This window comes from Neophocaena asiaeorientalis, unplaced genomic scaffold (genome assembly GCF_003031525.2).
Source record: "Neophocaena asiaeorientalis asiaeorientalis breed wild unplaced genomic scaffold, Neophocaena_asiaeorientalis_V1.1 scaffold571, whole genome shotgun sequence".
Classification (NCBI taxonomy): Eukaryota; Metazoa; Chordata; class Mammalia; order Artiodactyla; family Phocoenidae; genus Neophocaena; species Neophocaena asiaeorientalis.
The window spans coordinates 938,621-957,641 of NW_020175669.1; the positions used below are offsets into that span (position 1 = coordinate 938,621).

Here is a 19,021-nt window from a genome sequence, read left to right on the forward strand (position 1 = left end):
TTTTATGAATGTTGTTAAAATTGGAGAATTCACCTTCTTAAAGGAATAGAAAGTTCTTGATAAGCTGATGTGATTTTTCATATGAGTTCACTAAAATAATTCTTTAAAGAAGATGCTTGCCTTCTTGTCCCCATTTTACAGATGGAAAAACTGACATTAATTTTAATATTAGTACTTTAATATCAACATAAACAAAAAGATCCCAAATTTATGGTTTCTCTTTTCATAAAATTTACATTGATCCTCAGCATGGGAAGAAGACAATGGTAGAGTGATCTTCTTCATTGGAAACTACAGGGGACTCTTGCAGCCTAGAGAGTACAGGGAACTAAAGCTCCTGGGCAATGCATTGTACAAGACACCCTTCATGTTATTTCAGAACCAATACTGTTGAAGTTATTTCTAAAAAGATATAAAGTGTAAATCAGGGTTGCACCAAAAATAAAGCAAGCATTTCCATCCACAGTGGGAAGACAGCACTTTGGGAAATTCTAATCTTAGTTGCAAATGTCAAAGATGACAAACTGGATCTGAGCTAAAAGTGAACTTCTGCCAGAGTGCTCCCAATGGCACATTTTGACAACCAGATTTAAGACAATGCTGAGAGGGAAACAGTGATGGAAAGAATGCATAAAGTACATCTATGTACAGAGTTTTCATATATATTCTCCATACCCAGCCCTATACCTACAAGCTGACAATGAGAATAATCAAGTATATCAATACCTAACTCCATAAAGAAAAAAGACTAGAACACATATGCAGAGACTTACACAAGCAGGCACACACACACTGATATACAGACATGTACACACCAAGGTCAACAGACACAGAAATACAAACATAGATTCAGAGAAAGTCACAGACATAGACACACAGATATACTTGCAGACACACAAACCCAGACAGACAGACACATATTCAGACAGACCCACAAACACAGAGATACTGACAAATACACAGGCACTCAGAGACGCACACAGTCAGACAGACAGATACACAGCAGACAGCTGCCCCCACAGATAGAGACAGACTCAAGGACAGACACACATGTACACACACACGTGCACACACACAGGTAGCAGGCACACACACAGTCAGACTCAGAGATAGAAAGTTATGCACAGGAATCAGAGACTCACACAGATAGATAAGCAGACCCCCACACAGACTTATACTCACAATGAGAAAGACACACACAGGCACTCACAGAGATGCAGCACACTCACACACATACACACATACACTCACGTACAACCATAGCTAACATGTGGTCTCTGAGCTTGTATTCAAGACTCACCAGAACACATGGGCAGAGATTGGTATTGGAGAGGAAGGTGAAGTTTGTCTGCTATTGTGGAAGAATGTGAAATTTGAAATCAGGGACTTTGAAGAGCCTCAACGTTGATACTACCTGCATAAACGTAAGCAAATGATTTGAGCTCTGAACCTCATCTTCATCTGTGAGAGGAATGATAAAAATTCTACCTCTGAGGATGGATGTTGGGATTAAGTGTGATAATGAGTGTGGGAAAAATGTTTTTCAAACAATTAAAAAGACTGACATTTTAGTGGTTATTATTATCACGTTCCTAAAACTGCAACCAGCAAAGAAAGATCTTAGGAAAAGAAAGAGTACAAGTGTCACCCACCTCATCCACTGTATCTACTGCTACAAAGGCTTAAGTGAGTCTTTAAACATTTTTGAGCTATAAGGAACTAAACTTCCATATCAAATATAAGCACAGAAAATTCTGTTACTGGCATCCACCTATATCAGCTAATATTATGAGTGCCTACTGTATGCCACACATGCCTGAAAAATGAAATGTCCCATTTAACCAAATATTCTGATTAGTCAAATTATCACACATAACTTAATGTCACACTTGACACCACTGTTGGCAAGAATTATAATGTAACAACATAAGCAGCACTAGGACTGAATTTAGCACATTTTATGATGCTTCAGAGTCACCGCCATAAACATCTTAGGAGCACCTAAACCTCACCCCAGAAACTGGAAAGCACAAAGGACTGAGTGCCAGGGACATGGGGTCTGGTCATGGTCTCACTCATGCCTTGTTATTGGATTGGGCAAATCACTTCACTTCTTTCCGCTGCAGTTTCCTCATCTATAAAATGCAGGGCTATGGGCTTCCCTGGTGGCGCAGTGGTTGAGCGTCCGCCTGCTGATGCAAGGGACATGGGTTCGTGCCCCGGTCCGGGAGGATCCCACATGCAGCGGAGCCGCTGGGCCCGTGAGCCATGGCCGCTGAGCCTGCGCGTCCGGAGCCTCTGCTCCGCAACGGGAGAGGCCACAACGGTGAGAGGCCCGCGTACCGCAAAAAAAAAAAAGAAATAAAAAATTCAGGGCTATACTAAATGATCTCTAAGGGCTCTTTTGGCTCCGATTCAATTATCTGATAGTGTGATAGACTGAAGAACTGCTGGCTAATAGTGTTTCTGTTGAGAGAATGCTGAATATACTAGTTTTTACTACACTTCTATAAAAGTGAAAAAATTCATAACTTCGTATCTCTGAGGGGAAAAGATTTATCATCGTTGGACCAGAGAAAGAAAAGATGATCAACTTATTGTGATGATAAGTATTACATAAGAGTGGAAATAGACTAAGGGATCTTTCTAAGGTCCCCAGAAATCCAAGGACAGAGCAGACATTAGATCCCTAATCCCCAAGGCAAAGGTCCCTGAGAAAAACCTTCAGGATGTACAAAGCCAACATCTATGAAGTGGGAAGCCCAAGTCTGGAGAAAGTTCACATGATTTAAGCAAAGCACCCTCCTCCCAGCTCAGGGAAATGCAGGTGGATCCAGTTCCCCAAAGGCAAGCAGATAATAAAATAATACAGTGTGTTTTCAAGTGGTAGCTTATGTCTCTCTGAGGAGTCTAAAGATGAGAATCTAGACAGATTCTTTGTTAGACTTAGGAGGCAGTTTGTATTGTCTCAAGGAGTTTTGTGAAAACTTAGGAAAATAGTTTAGAACCTGCTCAGCCTTCCTAAGTCTGTTTTAAAACTGAGCCCAACTTCAAATGTTCAAGTTTTGCTAGGTTTTTAAAAATATAATTTGTCATTTAAATGGTCTGAGTCTTACCTTTAAAAATTTCTCTGCAATCAACTGACTTGAAACCCAATATTTTGTTCCCATTGAGAATCATAGCTCTATATATTTTTCTTTAATATGCATTTTTAAAAATAACTGAAAAATTTCTGACATGTGTTTTGAATTTTCTGCAACTCAGATACTTTTAAATTGTTTAGTACATTGAATGGATCCTAAAGGCTATCTCGGTGGAACTGATCTACTTGGAGTCTGAGAGTTCTTCAGGAATTTTTTATGAATTTTCTGATGTGGGGTGATACACTTGATGCTAAATTTGCAACACATCCTTCCTCTGAATACTGGTTGTCTTTCCACTGGAAAAGTCCTGCTTCCATGACACTAGAACAGGCTCTAAGCTCAGGAAGGATAGGAATACAAAAGAATCTAAGGCAGATTTAAATAAATTTCAAATGGAGCTCCACCTACAGAAATGTTCTCAAAAATCCTACAGAAGAGAAGGGAATGGATTTTTTAAAGGCATGGTCCAAGGCACTTGCCTTGTAGGCTTTTGGTTAATTCTCCAACCAATGAAACTATTATTAATCAGGTTTGAAGACACTGAGGCTCAGGGAGGCTATAGAGCTAGTGAGCAGTAGAATCAGAACCTGAAGTCCAGCTCAGTCTGACTCCAAAGCACATGTTCTTTTCACTTTTCCACATTTCTCTAAAGGTCTCTCCTATCCTTTCTTTAAACTACCATGTTATTCTTCTTAAAATGTAACTCAGATTAAATGTGCCCCATTCACAAACACTTTTAATGGCTCACAATCATCTATAAAGATAAACCTAAACTAGCCATGGCAATGATCTGTTTCATCCTGCCTTTCTATCAATTATATTTCAGGCACTCGAAGAGGGCTGGTACATGGATTATTTTATTGAATCTTCACAACAACCCCTTGTGCTTAGAAACTATAAATAATCCCATATCTTTTATGGAGAAACTGGGGAAGTCTAACTTCAAATCCTTTGCTCTTGTCCACAACCTTAATCAAGTGGATGGAGAAGCTAGGAAGGAAGGGAGGATGGTTGGAAGAGATGAGGGGAAGGAGAGACAGAGAGAGAAGGGAGAGAAACAGGGAAAGAGGGAGGAAGGGAGGAAATATTTATTAAATGCCTAATACGTATATAAGATATTTACCAGGAGGTTGAATATTGTGACTTAATTCTCTAATCCTAACGTTTTTACTGTTGAGGAAAGTGAGGTTCTGAGATATATTAATTTAGTAAGCCCGGACTGAACCTTGGTTACCTTTCCACTACACAAGGCAAATACTGTGCTTTGTATTTAGTAAGTACCTAATTAAAATGAAATGGAATTGAAAAAAAGTGTTCATGAGATAAAGAAGAATGCAATGTCAGTCACAATACTCAAACTAAGGCAAATGAAGCTAGTTAAAAATGAATGGACCTAACAGATAAACGACAAGGTCTGTTAAGAAACAGCCTGCAAAGTTATTGTAGTTCTTAAACTGAATATTATAGGAACATTCTTGAGTATGTCTCAAGCTTTTATGAAGACACATAGGAGAACACCCATGTTTCTTCTGAGAAACTGTTTTATCTATATAGTAGAAATACTGTGGATCTTATAACACATTTTCTTTTTGCTTGGTTACCAAGAAGCTCATGGTCAAGTCTGTGGCCCATTTCTAGCAATTATGTAAATATGTATGACAAAAGCAACTATATTCCAATTTAAAAAAATGTTCAAGACAAGACTTTTTGTTCACTTACCTTACCCCAGCTTTATCTTATTTACCTTATTTTCCTATCCTTAATTTTTCTTTCCTACTATCTCCTCTCTATTTAGTTTGGTCTTTTTTTTTTTTTTTTTCATTTCACGAGGAAGTCACTTAAGAATAGGCTACAGTCTATACCACTGACTCTTTTTCTATTTAGTTTTTATCTTGTTTTTATTACATGTATCACTGCAAACCACCCAAAATTGTTTTTACATAAAGGTAAGGTATAAATATAAGTAATAGAATTTTATTAACTTTTTGCTCCTTAATTAAAATAGAATAAAACCAATAATCATATCTGTTTACAATGTTTGATCAGTGAAGGCTGTTCTTAAAGTTAAGGGGAATACACTTAAAACACACACTGTATGTACATATATTCCATGATCTAGAATAACATGTATTCAAAGTATGCCGCTGGCAAGCTCAAAGACCCTTTTAGAGGGTCCACTTGACCAAAACTAGTCTCATAATAATACTAAGACATTATTTGTCTTTTTCATTCTTATTCTTTCATGAGTGTACAATGGAATTTCTCAGAAGTTACATGGCTGACATTACTGAATCTTGCCACTGCTCAGTACTGTGAATAGACTCTGCTCAATCAACTGAACTGAGGACATGTTAATCGTCAGGTGATGGGGACAGAATGCCTTCAATGAGCCATCTGCATGAAGTGCCTAATGGCTGCTCTGCCAAGTAGGAGAAGAGGGAGGATTGGAATAAAGAACCATGTGGCTGACAGGGTCTTTGTGCTCCGGACGGGTGTCAGGTCTGTGTCTCAGAGGTGGAAGAACTGAGTTCAGGACATTGGTCCACCAGAGACCTCCCGGCTCCACGTAATATCAAACAGCAAAAGCTGTCCCAGAGGTCTCCATCTCAATGCTAAGACCCAGCTACACTCAACAATCAGCAAGCTACAGTACTGGACACCCCATGACAAACAACTAGTAAGACAGGAACACAACCCCACCCATTAGCAGAGAGGCTGCCTAAAATCATAATAAGGTCACAGGCACCCCAAAAGACACCACCAGACACGGTCCTGCCCACCAGAAAGACAAGATCCAGCCTCATCCACCAGAACACAGGTACCAGTTCCCTCCACCAGGAAGCCTACACAACCCATTGAACCAACCTTAGCTACTGGGGGCAGACACAAAAACAATGGGAACTACAAACCTGCAGCCTGCAAAAAGGAGACCCCAAACACAGTAAGTTAAGCAAAATGAGAAGACAGAGAAACACAGCAGATGAAGGGGGAAGGTAAAAACCCATCAGACCAAAAAATGAAGAGGAAATAGGCAATCTATCTGAAAAATAATTCAGAGTAATGATAGTAAAGATGATCCAAAATCTTGTAAACAGAATGGACAAAATACAAGGAACATTTAACAAGGAACTAGAAGAACTAAAGAGCAAGCAAACAATGATGAACAACACAATAAATGAAATTTAAAATTCCCCAGAAGGAATCAATATTAGAATAACTGAGGCAGAAGAACGGATAAGTGACCTGGAAGTCAAGATAGTGGAAATAACTACCGTAGAGCAGAATAAAGAAAAAAAATGAAAAGAATTGAGGAGAGTCTCAGAGACCTCTGGGACAACACTAAATGCACCAACGTTCAAATTATAGGGGTCCCAGAAGAAAACGAGGAAAAAAAAAAAGAAACTGAGAAAATATTTGAAAATATATGAAGAGATTATAGTTGAAAACTTCCCTAATATAGGAGAGGAAATAGTCAATCAAGTCCAGGAAGCACAGAAAGTCCCATACAGGATAAATCTAAGGAGAAACACACCAAGGCACATATTAATCAAACTTTCAAAAATTAAACACAAAGAAATATAAAAAGCAGCAAGGGAAAAATAAAAAAAACATATAAGGGAATCCCCACAAGGTTACCAGCTGATCTTTCAGCAGAAACTCTTCAAGCCAGAAGGGAGTGGCAAGACATATTTAAAGACATGAAAGGGAAAAACATACAACCAAGATCACTCTACCCAGCAAGGATTTCATTCAGATTCAACAGAGAAATTAAAACCTTTACAGACAAGCAAAAGCTAAGAGAATTCGCCACCACCAAACCAGCTTTATTTATTATTATTAGAAAGAAAGAAAGAAAGGAAGGAGAAAGAAAGAAAGTTACATGGCTTTGAGACAAAGCAACAGACTGATTCAGAAGCAGAAATAAGAATCAAGCTTATCTACTACTAAGCCAGACATTAGAGAGATTTGCAAAAAGCTAAAACAAAGCCATTCTTCTTACTATTTTGTTATTTTGAAAAATATACTTAATACTTAAAAATGTTATTTATATTAACATCTAATGGTTTTATTATGATTTTTAAATGAATAAAAAATTTTTAAGTTTTAATATTATAAACATTTATATATATAAATATGTGTGTGTGTGTGTATGTGTGTGTAAAGGGGCCCTGGGATCAAAAAAGTTGAAAATAGGGGCTTCCCTGGTGGCGCAGTGGTTGAGAGTCCACCTGCCGATGCAGGGGACACGGGTTTGTGCCCCAGTCTGGGAAGATCCCACATGCCGCGGAGCAGCTGGGCCCGTGAGCCATGGCCGCTGAGCCTGCGCGTCCGGAGCCTGTGCTCCGCAATGGGAGAGGCCACAACAGTGAGAGGCCTGCGTACCACAAAAAAAAAAAAAAAAAAAGTTGAAAATAGCTGATCTAGAAGGACTAAGAGATTAGATCTAGAAGGATTAAGGATTAGAAAGTACTTGCCATAGTGGGAGGTTAGGGCTATAACATTCTTATTATTAATAAATGTGCTCCATACATACCCAGACCAACAACTCTTTACGCAAAATTATTAACTGTGATGTGTCAAATTTTAACCCTTTCACTGGGAGATCCTTTAACTGGACATGGCCGTTTTTTTAAAAATCTTGCTTTACAATGGTGTATTAGTTTCTGCTGTATCACAAAGTGAATCAGCTATACATATACATATATCCCCAAATCCCCTCCCTCTTGCATCTCCCTCCCACCCTCCCTATCCCACCCCTCTAGGTGGTCACAAAGCACGGAGCTGATCTCCCTGGGCTATGCAGCTGCTTCCCACTAGCTATCTGTTTTACATTTGGTAGTGTATGTATGTCCATGCCACTCTCTCACTTTGTCCCATCTTACCCCTTCCCCTCCCTGTGTCCTCAAGTCCATTCTCGATGTCTACGTCTTTATTGGACATGGCCTTTTGATCTAAAACATTTGTTGTAAACAAAACTAAAAGTCTTATATTTACTCCTCCCCCCACCCCAACCCTAGGAAGTATCCTGAACCTTTTAAACTGAGATAAATTCTCACCATTCATTCCATTTAACCTGCGGAGAAGAGAAGAGCCAAACAAGTTTGTTGTTGTTTTTTATGAATTGGGTCTTAAACTAGTAGCTAGGCAACCAATCAAATAACCCTGACAACAAAAATAAAAGGAACTTAACAATGACATTGAACTTAATGATAGCCAGGAGTCTACATACAGCACTGTTTAGTTGTTCAATGTTATTGGTTCAAATGTAAAGTCTAACACTAATAAAACTTACATTTTTTTTCTAATTTATGCCATTTTTGACCTTTGTATGCTGTTTTAGAAAAACACTATCACAAGTATACATATAGTTAGTTACTCCTTTACAAGAAATACACATGAAGCATATATATCTAGGTAGACTTCTTTATCTCGTGATTTTAGCATTCACTTCATTGAAATTGATGTTTGAAACTCAGAGGTATGTCTTGTTTTAGATTTTAGCTAAAATTGCCCTGTCAATCTCACAGAGATGTAGCGAACAAATGAGACGATAGAGAGGTAATGATGGAGCAAAGTGATCTAGAGCTGGTGTTAGGTCCCTAATCTGCAAAACAAGGACAATATTATCTATATCCTTGAATTTGGAAAGGTTCAAGAGAGATAACATATGTGATAATATTTTTTTTTTGCAGTACGTGGGCCTCTTACTGTTGTGGCCTCTCCCGTTGCGGAGCACAGTCTCCAGACGCACAGGCTCAGCGGCCATGGCTCACAGGCCCAGCCGCTCCGCGGCATGTGGGACCTTCCCGGACTGGGGCACTAACCCGCGTCCCCTGCATCGGCAGGCAGACTGTCAACCACTGCGCCACCAGGGAAGCCCCTGTGATAATATTTTTGAACCATAGAAGCACTATAAAAATGTTTCTTGTCAGGATGTGAAAAGTACCACATAAACTTTTTTTTAAAAACCAACTATTGGGACTTGCCTGGTGGCACAGTGGATAAGAATCTGTCTGCCAATGCAGGGGACACAGGTTCAAGCCCTGGTCCAGGAGGATCCCACATTCCACAGAGCAACTAAGCCCATGCGTCAAAACTACTGAGTCTCCGCTCTAGAGCCCGTGCACCACAACTACTGAAGCACGTGCGCCTAGAGCCCATGATCCACAACAAGAGAAGCCACCACAGTGAGAAGCCCACACACCACAACAAAGAGCAGCCCCCGCTCACCGCAACTAGAGAAAGCCCGCGTGCAGCAACGAAGACCCTACGCAGCCAAAAATAAATAAATTAACTGAATAAATTTTTTAAAAACCCAACTATTAGGTTTCCCTGGTGGCACAGTGGTTGAGAGTCCGCCTGCCGATGCAGGGGACACAGGTTCATGCCCCGGTCCGGGAAGATCCCACATGCCGAAGAAGCCCACACACCACAACAAAGAGCAGCCCCCGCTCACCGCAACTAGAGAAAGCCCGCGTGCAGCAACGAAGACCCTACGCAGCCAAAAATAAATAAATTAACTGAATAAATTTTTTAAAAACCCAACTATTAGGTTTCCCTGGTGGCACAGTGGTTGAGAGTCCGCCTGCCGATGCAGGGGACACAGGTTCATGCCCCGGTCCGGGAAGATCCCACATGCCGCAGAGCGGCTGGGCCCGTGAGCCATGGCCGCTGAGCCTGCGCGTGCAGAGCCTGTGCTACGCAACGGGAGAGGCCACATCAGTGAGAGGCCCGCGTACCGCAAAAAAAAAAAAAACAAAAAAAAACCCAACTATTGCTCTGCTTTGCAAAAGAGGATGCTATAATTAGAATTTGTCCCCTTACTGTAAAATCTCTAATATGCCCAAACTGCTCATAGTACAAGCTGTCAATATCTTGGGCATAAGCTGACATACACAAAAGCACAACTGAACATGTTAGTCAACTGCTCACAAAAATTACCGTCCTGATTAATCAATACTATGTACTCCTTTGGAGTAAATAACCTCACTAGTTTGTGTGCTATATAAGAAACTCATTTATTCCAAACACACTTTGCTAAATAATTTGCTCACAATCCCTTTTCACTTATTGTTGTACAGCTATATTGATCTTCTGTCTGAACTTACCCTGTCATGCAACAATGAATATCTGAATCAATTGTATAAGTAACAAGGAGCTGTGGCAACTGACAATGTGAAGCAGAAGACGTCTAGTATGTTTTTCATTTCCAATAAAAGGGGGCAGTATTACATCAGTGTAATACTGATGTACTATTCTGATGTTTTTGCAAAGTATGGGTGAGAAGCAAGAATCTACACTTGTAAAAAATGAACAACTGCTTTCTTGAACAAACAGGAACAAGTTTACAATGTGCCTTAGTGACCGGATTATTATTTTCCTATTTACTTGATTGAAAAAATATAATTTGGGCATGAGAAATGCATATAGTTATCAAGGATCAGGTTAAGTATTCTCAAAAGTCATAGATTGAAATTCTGATTTTTCTGGAAATATATTAAAGTATATATTAAATTAGTAGGAGCAAAAGCTCCCTAGCACACTAATATTATAAAATCTGAACATTATCATGTTGGCTATGAGCAGATCCTAGCAAGTAACTAGGGTATACCAGTTACTTTAAGAGTGAAAAAGAAAAATGCATATCTTGAGTTTGTAAGAAGGTGCCTGTTAGCTTCTAACTAACCTTCTACTCTATCTTAAGACATTTTGGCTCCAAGGAGTAGTAGGTTAATCCATTCACCTTTGGAGAGTGTCAAAGAGTGAAAATTTAATAAAGTTAACAACAGGTTTGACCACCTGTCTGAGCTTCTAAAGTGGAAAAGGACCTAATATTAACGGAGCACCTCCTGTGCCAGATATGTGCTCTACATATGTTTTCCCTCAAAATGATCCTTCAAGGAAAGGATAATTATCTCCATTTTATAGGTATGTTCATTGAGACTCACAGAGGTTAAGTAACTTATTTAAATAACACTGTTAGAAGACAGGATAGGCTGCTTCCAAGATTAATCCTAGAAACTGAGACACAGGATTAACCAACTCCCAAACCCATGCTCTTTCCAATACACCATGTGGCCTCTAATTCTATTACTGCTCCTGGTCTAGCCACCTCTTCTGTCTCTTTGTCTGTACTAGCATCATTTGATCTTCTGTTTTCTGACTGATATCTTTCCAGAGCCACAACCAATGGACATCATGGTAGGGAAGAATGCCCTACCCAGACATAAGGTGAAAAGTATACAGGAAGCAGGGGTCTCAGTGCTTTTCTGCTTCACTGTTTCTGTTTATTTTTACCCTGTCTTATTCCATCAAAGGTTTTGGATTGCAAATGTAAAAAGTACTTCTGTATGTAATAAGCTTAAAGATCTCATAGAAAATTAGTAAATGAATTTAATACTGTTCTATAAATAGAAATATCATTGATTAAGAATTAGGAAAGCTGAGATTTAATTCCCGCTCTGACATGAATCCATTATGTGAACATGGGTAAGTCATTTTCTTTCTTTAGGTCTCAGTTTTCCTGTCTGTGAATTGAAGCTATTGGACCAGGTCAAATGTTATATCCCCTCCAGTTCTTTCACTCTAGTTTTAATCCCACAAATATACTTCAGAGGCAGATAGAGTGTGATAATAGTGTTCATGGTAGCTCATTTTGACACCCGATAAGGTCAACAATTTTTCTTAAGAGATTCACAGAAGATGAAGGGAACAGCAGCTCAGGCCACATATATAATGTGTAATCGGCCTATTTATGAGCAACTCTGATCAGTAGGTAATCAGTTTTCTGGCTCCTCAAGGTTATTAAGATGACCAAAATAACCAGATACCTAAGTTACAAAATACCTATGCAGGAAAGTGCTCTAACCAATCACCGAGTCAGCATTCAAATATCAAGGAAGTCAGAAAAGTTACAAAACGCACCTTAACACTAAGAAGGCCCACCCTGCCTTGCCTCTCTTCTAGCCAGATGCGCTTAGCTTAGCTCTAAGGACATTTGGAAGCTGCCTATCTAAAATTCTGCAGTGTATTTTTCTGACTGAAATTCTGTCTTAGAGAGGTCAAACAACAAAATTTGGTAAGCAATTAGCCTATAATATGATCTAGTTGCCCTGGGACTATGGGAGGTGGTTGGTGTTCTTGCTGTGGAAGAAAGCTAAAACCCAGGGAAGTACCTTAGACTTCGGCTGGCAAGACACTCATGATCCATGCACAGCAGCTGTGTTGAAATGATGGAGCATAACAGTTCCTAAGGCGCCGTTACAGTCTATTGTCCCTACAATCTATATATTTAACAGACCCTAAATATCCGGTGACACAGCCAACCAGAACAACTCCATTGGTGCCGTTCTGGCTGATCAAGTCAACAATGTTTCGTTTTAAAGTGTCAGAATAGGGGTTTACCCAATAAAGTGAAATACGCCATGGGTAAACGTGTATTCATATGGACATATATGTGATTCTGTATGTGTCATAATGACATAAGCACCCCTATGCCTGTGTAGTAAATGTTTCCCCTCAGTTATGAAACATACAAAGCATGTTTTATATACATCTAATGTTAGTAAATGTCACAAAAACAACTCTACAATGGACATTGTGATGCATTGCCCAGATACCCCTTCAGGACTGATTTTTTCCTCAGCTGCAGGGAACATTGTTGCTCACCCTCAGCTCTTGGCCCTCTTCGGCACTGCCTCAACTAAAGAGAGTCACATCACCTAAGGTTATGTCCCCTTCCCAGGGTAACCCTCATCCAATGACTGGTTGATACAAGTGTATAAAAGTTCACCCCCTCCATCCAACTTGGGACAATTCTGCATGGCCATGGCCATGGCCATCTCAAAGCTTCATATGACGTTGGCTAAGGCTTTGGTTAAGACTGCATCACAGTCCTGCTTTCATCCTTTCCCTTCTACAGGTGGCAATCAGAAAGAGCACCCCCCCAATAAACCTGCTCGTTAATCTCCATCTCACAGTCTGCTTCTCAGGGAACTCAAATCTGTGACATGCTCATTTGTAAAAAGATCTCCAAATATGAGCGTGATGAGCTATGCTTTATAAATTACAAGGTGTCATGACAGAAACGCTGAGAAAAAAATCTCTAAAACTGTATTATGGTTTACAAGAATAAATTCAGAAATCTAATTTATGGATCTTTACATTTAAGGAAACTGAGGTAATTCCAAAGAGGACAATTTTGAAGACAGTTAAACTGAATTTGCCCCAATCCATTTTACCAATCTTATTGCACATTATATATTTACCCTCTTTGATCTCAGAAGAAAATATGATTCTCAGAAGAAAAGGTAGTGTCTTCTGAAACCTCATAAAATTAAGATGGATATTTTGATTACAAGAGAGCCAAATCGACTATCACAGGAGCCCTTTAACATTGCTCTTAATTTAGTCTTCTGGCTGCAACAAACCTAGCAAACAAGGATAGATACATACTGGGTCTAGAAACTAAACAAAGCCTACACATCCACAAATATACATTCAAAAGAGTGACATTATTTGGGAGGGAGATCATGTAAAGGAGAGCTTGTGAGCACAACATCCCTGAATATGATGGACTTTTCCGGTGCCCCAAATTCAACCCCAATAAAGTCATCTACTGAGACAACAACTCCCTTCAACTGGGAAACCAGGGTTTTCTGATTCTGTAGAAGCCACTTTGCCACTTATCTTCAGGAGCTCAATTACATTCAGTGTGATATGTTTTAGGACAAGTTTAGATTCATTATTATTATTTTTCAACCTTAACCTAATCTCTCATCTCTCTCTCATGGCTTCCAACACAAATTCAGGTGTTATTATTCTGGAGCCTCAGACTTCCTTCCTCCATATGAATTTTAAAAAGTCAATGAGAAATACTTAAAATTAACCTGTAGTATTTGAAGTTAATAGAGTCTTAAGCTTGAACTTCAACCAATGATATAAATTCAACCATATAGGGTCACTGTGTCAGACAAAGAGAGAGAGTCACTGCAGGAAGCAAGGGATGTCCAGTGTCAATTTACTCCTAGGTTGAGTGCAAACCTATCAGGATGCCGCTAGTCTAAGCCTGCTTAATGTGACGGGGGAGCTTCACTGAAAGGCACAGTTGCTGCAACAATATGGAATTTATTTCTTATTTTCCCCCCTAGCTAAATGGCATATACACACTCTGTTTTAAATATTCTCTATGTTAATATTCCAAACAAAAATTTCTAGATGCATTTCTCAAAGAAATATCTCATTCATAACATTAATCAAAGGTAAATGATTCTTCATAATTTAAAAACAAGTATGATTATTTAAATAAAATAACTTGGTTTTTTGTGGAATAAAGTTTCTGAAATGTATTAATTCTAAATATATTTATTTAGCTCAGTGATTTTTCAACCAGGGGTAATGTTGTCCTCCCTCCCCCAATAGGGGACATTTAGCAATGTCTGGAGACATTTTCGGTTGTCACAAAAGGAGTGGTGCTACTACTGGCATCTAATGAGTAGGGGCCAGATTAGCCACCCATGACAAAGAATTCTCCAGCCAAAAACGCCAATAATGCTGAGGGTGAGAAACCGTGATCTAACTTAATAAATCTGAAGTTGCCATAGTTTTGTGCATCAACTCAGTTAGAAAGCAGTTTAACTATGTGAGTTGGTCAATATGCCAACTTCTGAAAAATCTAACTCTGTTTCCTTCTGCTGACCCTTCCATTATTATGTGAGGAGCTCATATCTGTGACAAAATAATACATTTATTCTATATATTCAAAGATCACCCATAGTTTAGTCTACAAGCTATGGGAAACATAAGAAAGTGCCTACTCTGTACCAGGAGCTTTGTTAGGTATATTCATTTATATCTTATTTCATTGTAACCCAGATTACTACCCTCACATTACAGATGAAGAACTTGAGATTCAGAGAAGTTATTCAACTTACCAAATATCACACAGCTGGCAAGTGACAACTCGGTGCCTACCATTCCAAGTGAGAATATATAGTTTTAAACTCATTAATACTTTCTTACATATGCAAAGAAAACTTCTGAATCATTATGATAGTTAATGGGGTGAGGAGGGTAATTAGCTTTTAACCATGTATCTGTCTGTATTATTAGAATTTTCAGTAAGCATATACTACTGTCATTTGAAAACTCATAAATTTTAAAAGACTCAGTTAAACAAATCACTAACATCCTTCTCATATTAATTTTAGGATTAACCATTGACAAAACCATAAGGTAGGAGATGGTCTCTGGTGCATGTACCCATTCTCTTGCTTTTAACCCAATTTCCCACCCAGTATCCCTATGCCAAAATGTGTTTACCTATCTAGGTCCCCAAGAAATATCTTACAGTTATTCACATTAAGATTAAATATGTTACTATTTCATGGTGCTCACTGAGTATATAGTATAGTGTCTTAGTCAAAAGATTGACTGTGTTTATCTCTAGTATCAGAGTGGTAGAAAAGGTCTGGGAGCAAGGCTTTTCTTTTCTTGTGGTCCTGAAACCTTACTGTATATGTAACCATCTACTGAGGCAGTTCTTAAAGAGGGGCTCTGCTCTGTGAGCCCACTGCCAAAGATGGAGCACTTAATGGGGAGTGGGGCACCTAAGGGATTGAGCAGATCCGGTGACTGGCATGTGCATAGCAGGTCTCCAATATGTAAAAGTTTATGGCTTAACCAACACCAAAAGACCCACCATTCCCCCAGACAGTTTCTCTCTTACCTGGTGTGAACCTCCCGCCAAGAGATCAATCAAGGTGGAGGAGGGAGGAGGCAAATAATGAATAATTTAACATATTATATAATCTGTCTATTTATCTATAGGAAATGGGGTCTTTGCAGATATAATCAAGTTAAAATAAGGTCACACTGGATTAGGGTGGACCCTAAATCCAATGACTGATGTCCTTATAAGAAGAGGGAGATTTGGAGACAGGGGGACATACACAGAGGGAAGATAGCCATGTGAAGAGGGAGGCAGAAACTGGAGTGATGCAGAGACAAGCCAAGGAATGGCAAGGATCATTCATTCATCCAATAATCAGAATTTTTCACCCAGTGTATGACAATAGCCTCTCAACTGGTCTGCCTATTTCCATTCTTAACCTCCTGCAGTCTGTTCTTGCACATTAGGCAGAATGATCCTTTTATATGTAAATCAGCTCATGTCAATGTCCTGGACAAAACCAGTCTAGGAATTCCCATAGGACTCAGAGTGAAACACAAAGCCTTTCCAAGGCCTACAGGTCTAACACACTCTACCCCAGGCCATCACTTTACTTCACGTCCCACTGCTCTCCCTTCCCTCAAGCTGCTCTTGCCACGCTGGTCTCCTCGTTGCTGGTCCTACACTCTAAGAGCTTCTAAGCTTATTGTTCCCGCTGCCTGGATGCTCTTCATGTGGCCTGCACAGGGGTTCCTTCAGATCTCTCTACTCTGTAACACTTCCGCAGAGTCCCTACCAACCTATTTAAAAGCACAATCCTGTAACTCCCTATTCCCTTAACTTGCTTCCATTTTTCTCATGGCATTGAGTCACCTCCTGATGTTATTGACATTACTCATTATGTATTTAACTGCTTATTTTTTCCTCATCTGTGTTCCCCTATTAGAATGTAAGCTCTATAAGAACAGAGATTTTTGTCTGATTTGTTCACTGCTGTATCTCCGGTGCCTAGAACAGTGTCTATTACAGAATAAGCACTCGATAAATAATTTGTTGAATCAAAAACTAAATGAATGCATTTTGTAAGTTGCTTTGTTTTCTGTTTTGCCCAGGCAGATAGGAAGCTTAGTAATAAACTGAACGATGAGTCATGGTCATGTATTAGCCTTCACTGTGAGCATATATGCTTCTTCCTTTTTTAATATTCTGATAGTCTTGTAACGTCATACATCCCCTTTATTATAAGATATTTCTAAATATTTTGGAATGGGACAGATAAACACCAATAGACAGGTAGGTTGGGTGCCTGGTTGGGTACCTGGGAGGCGACCCACACTAAGTGGGAAAGGGTGTATTTGTTAATCAGCACTAATGATTAAGTGTGATGCAAGAAAGCCCTCAAGCTAGGACCCCAAATCTTTGGCTGCAGTTTGATGCTTGGGAGCCTGGAAAGAGCCAGATAAAAATGAGTCAATGGGTCTGGCAGAGCCAGAGAAGGAGGGAAGCAAGTTTTACCTTTTCATTCCTGCAGTTGTTCAGCCCCATATTATTCATGGTAGACAGTTTCCCATCAACACCATGCGGCTGTTGCTGCTGTTGCTCCCGCTGGATCTGTTCGCGCATCTTCCGAGCCTCCTGAATAGCTTTCATCACTGTATCCTGATCCCCAAACAGGGCAGGGGAGTTGAGACTGGACAGGATATCTGCATATACAGGATGCATTATTAGAGGCTTGTAAGGTTAGACTCTTAAAAAATACTGCTACTACCCACTCCCCTGTATAATACCACATTCTCTGAAGAAGGAAGAGACACATTTGCTATTAAGAAAACTGCAATACAGCACAGAAGTCCAGGGTAACGAGCTGTGCTGGGGTTGTTTTAGCCCTCGGAGGACCAGCGTTTCAGTTTATCTGGGTTCTGTCAACACAGCTCCTCACAGATGAAGGTTCCTAGATTCATATATATATATATATTCTGGCTATATCTAAGAATTAGTGGGGCAGTAGTGGTGAAGAAAGGGGCTGGGGATGGGTGCAGAGACATCTGTGCAGGCTGACCATTATATCTGGTGTGCTAATACAGCAAAGTTGTTTCTGGCCCAGCCAAAAAAAATCTGTGAGGCTACATGTGTCCTTTGGCAGATATCTGTATCTGTGTGTTCATATGTCCACTGCAGGAGAGAAGGGGTGGGAAGGGACATACCGCACTCTGTTCCCCAATCACTGGCTGGTTAGTGAAGCATTCTACTCACCATGCTGCCTCCGTTATTTACTAAGAGAATGACAGCCCATTTCCTACCCCCAACCGGAACACCCACCGTTCCCAGTTCCCTGTCTTCGTGATAGTAAGGCTGTACGTGTGGGAATGGATTTCACATAAGTATACAGCTTCAAATAAAGTGAAAACATTTACTTTCATTATATTCCATGCAACACAGAAGGACAAAATTCAAAATTAAACGAATTTTCCTCCATATCTTGCATTTTACTGTAGGTTAAAATTAATACTTTAGAGGAGGCTTTCCAATTTTAGGCAAAAAGAAGGCAATTGCTTGCTGACTGATAGATTTCAGCTGCTGTGATAAAGTTTAATGGGATCAGCTTGCATGTATCCTGGTATGAGCATTTCATAGCACATGCATGTGTGTGTGTGTATGTGTGTATATCTGTGTGTGTGTGCACACACCTCACAGAGACAGAAGGGACAGAGGAAATCAGACTACAATCAAGCTCACATCACACGTCTATGTGTGTGCAGTGCATGTGTGTATGTACTTGAGTTTAGAAAATACCACCAACACTATCTACGGAAAAGTTCTAGAAAGTTAAACAGCCACTTTTTAGGATATAGAAAACCCATATCTTTTGCTCTGAAGCTTTTCTGATTAAAAAAAAAAATTCTATCCAGTATTGTCTGGACAAGAGTACTATTACTTCAGCTCATTTCTAGCTCACGATCTAAAGAATACGCTCTGCTGAGGTATAAACTCCATAAGAGCAGGGCCTGTGAAACAGTCGTCTTTGTCCCTCACAATGCTCAGTACAGAAGACAAATGCTTTCCAAACAAAATTCAGAAGTGGATTATAGGAGGGCCATTTCAAGATCAAGCCTATTATTTATCCTCATGTTGGCTTTTTTTCCCCCTCATCTCACGACTTTCAACAATTCAGCAATCATATTCACATGCTGGAAATGATTCATTTCTC

At 39.6% G+C, this 19,021-nt stretch overlaps 1 protein-coding gene across 5 annotated transcripts in view; it reads right to left on the reverse strand.

Moving 5' to 3' along the window:
* Positions 1–19,021, reverse strand: part of SOX6 (SRY-box transcription factor 6) — a 414,778-nt gene that overhangs the window by 61,020 nt on the left and 334,737 nt on the right. For all 5 annotated transcript variants that reach the window (XM_024731581.1, XM_024731582.1, XM_024731583.1 and 2 more), the window contains one exon: positions 17,329–17,516. In XM_024731581.1, coding sequence (XP_024587349.1) covers positions 17,329–17,516 — 188 coding nt within the window. The remainder of the gene's footprint in view (positions 1–17,328; positions 17,517–19,021) is intronic.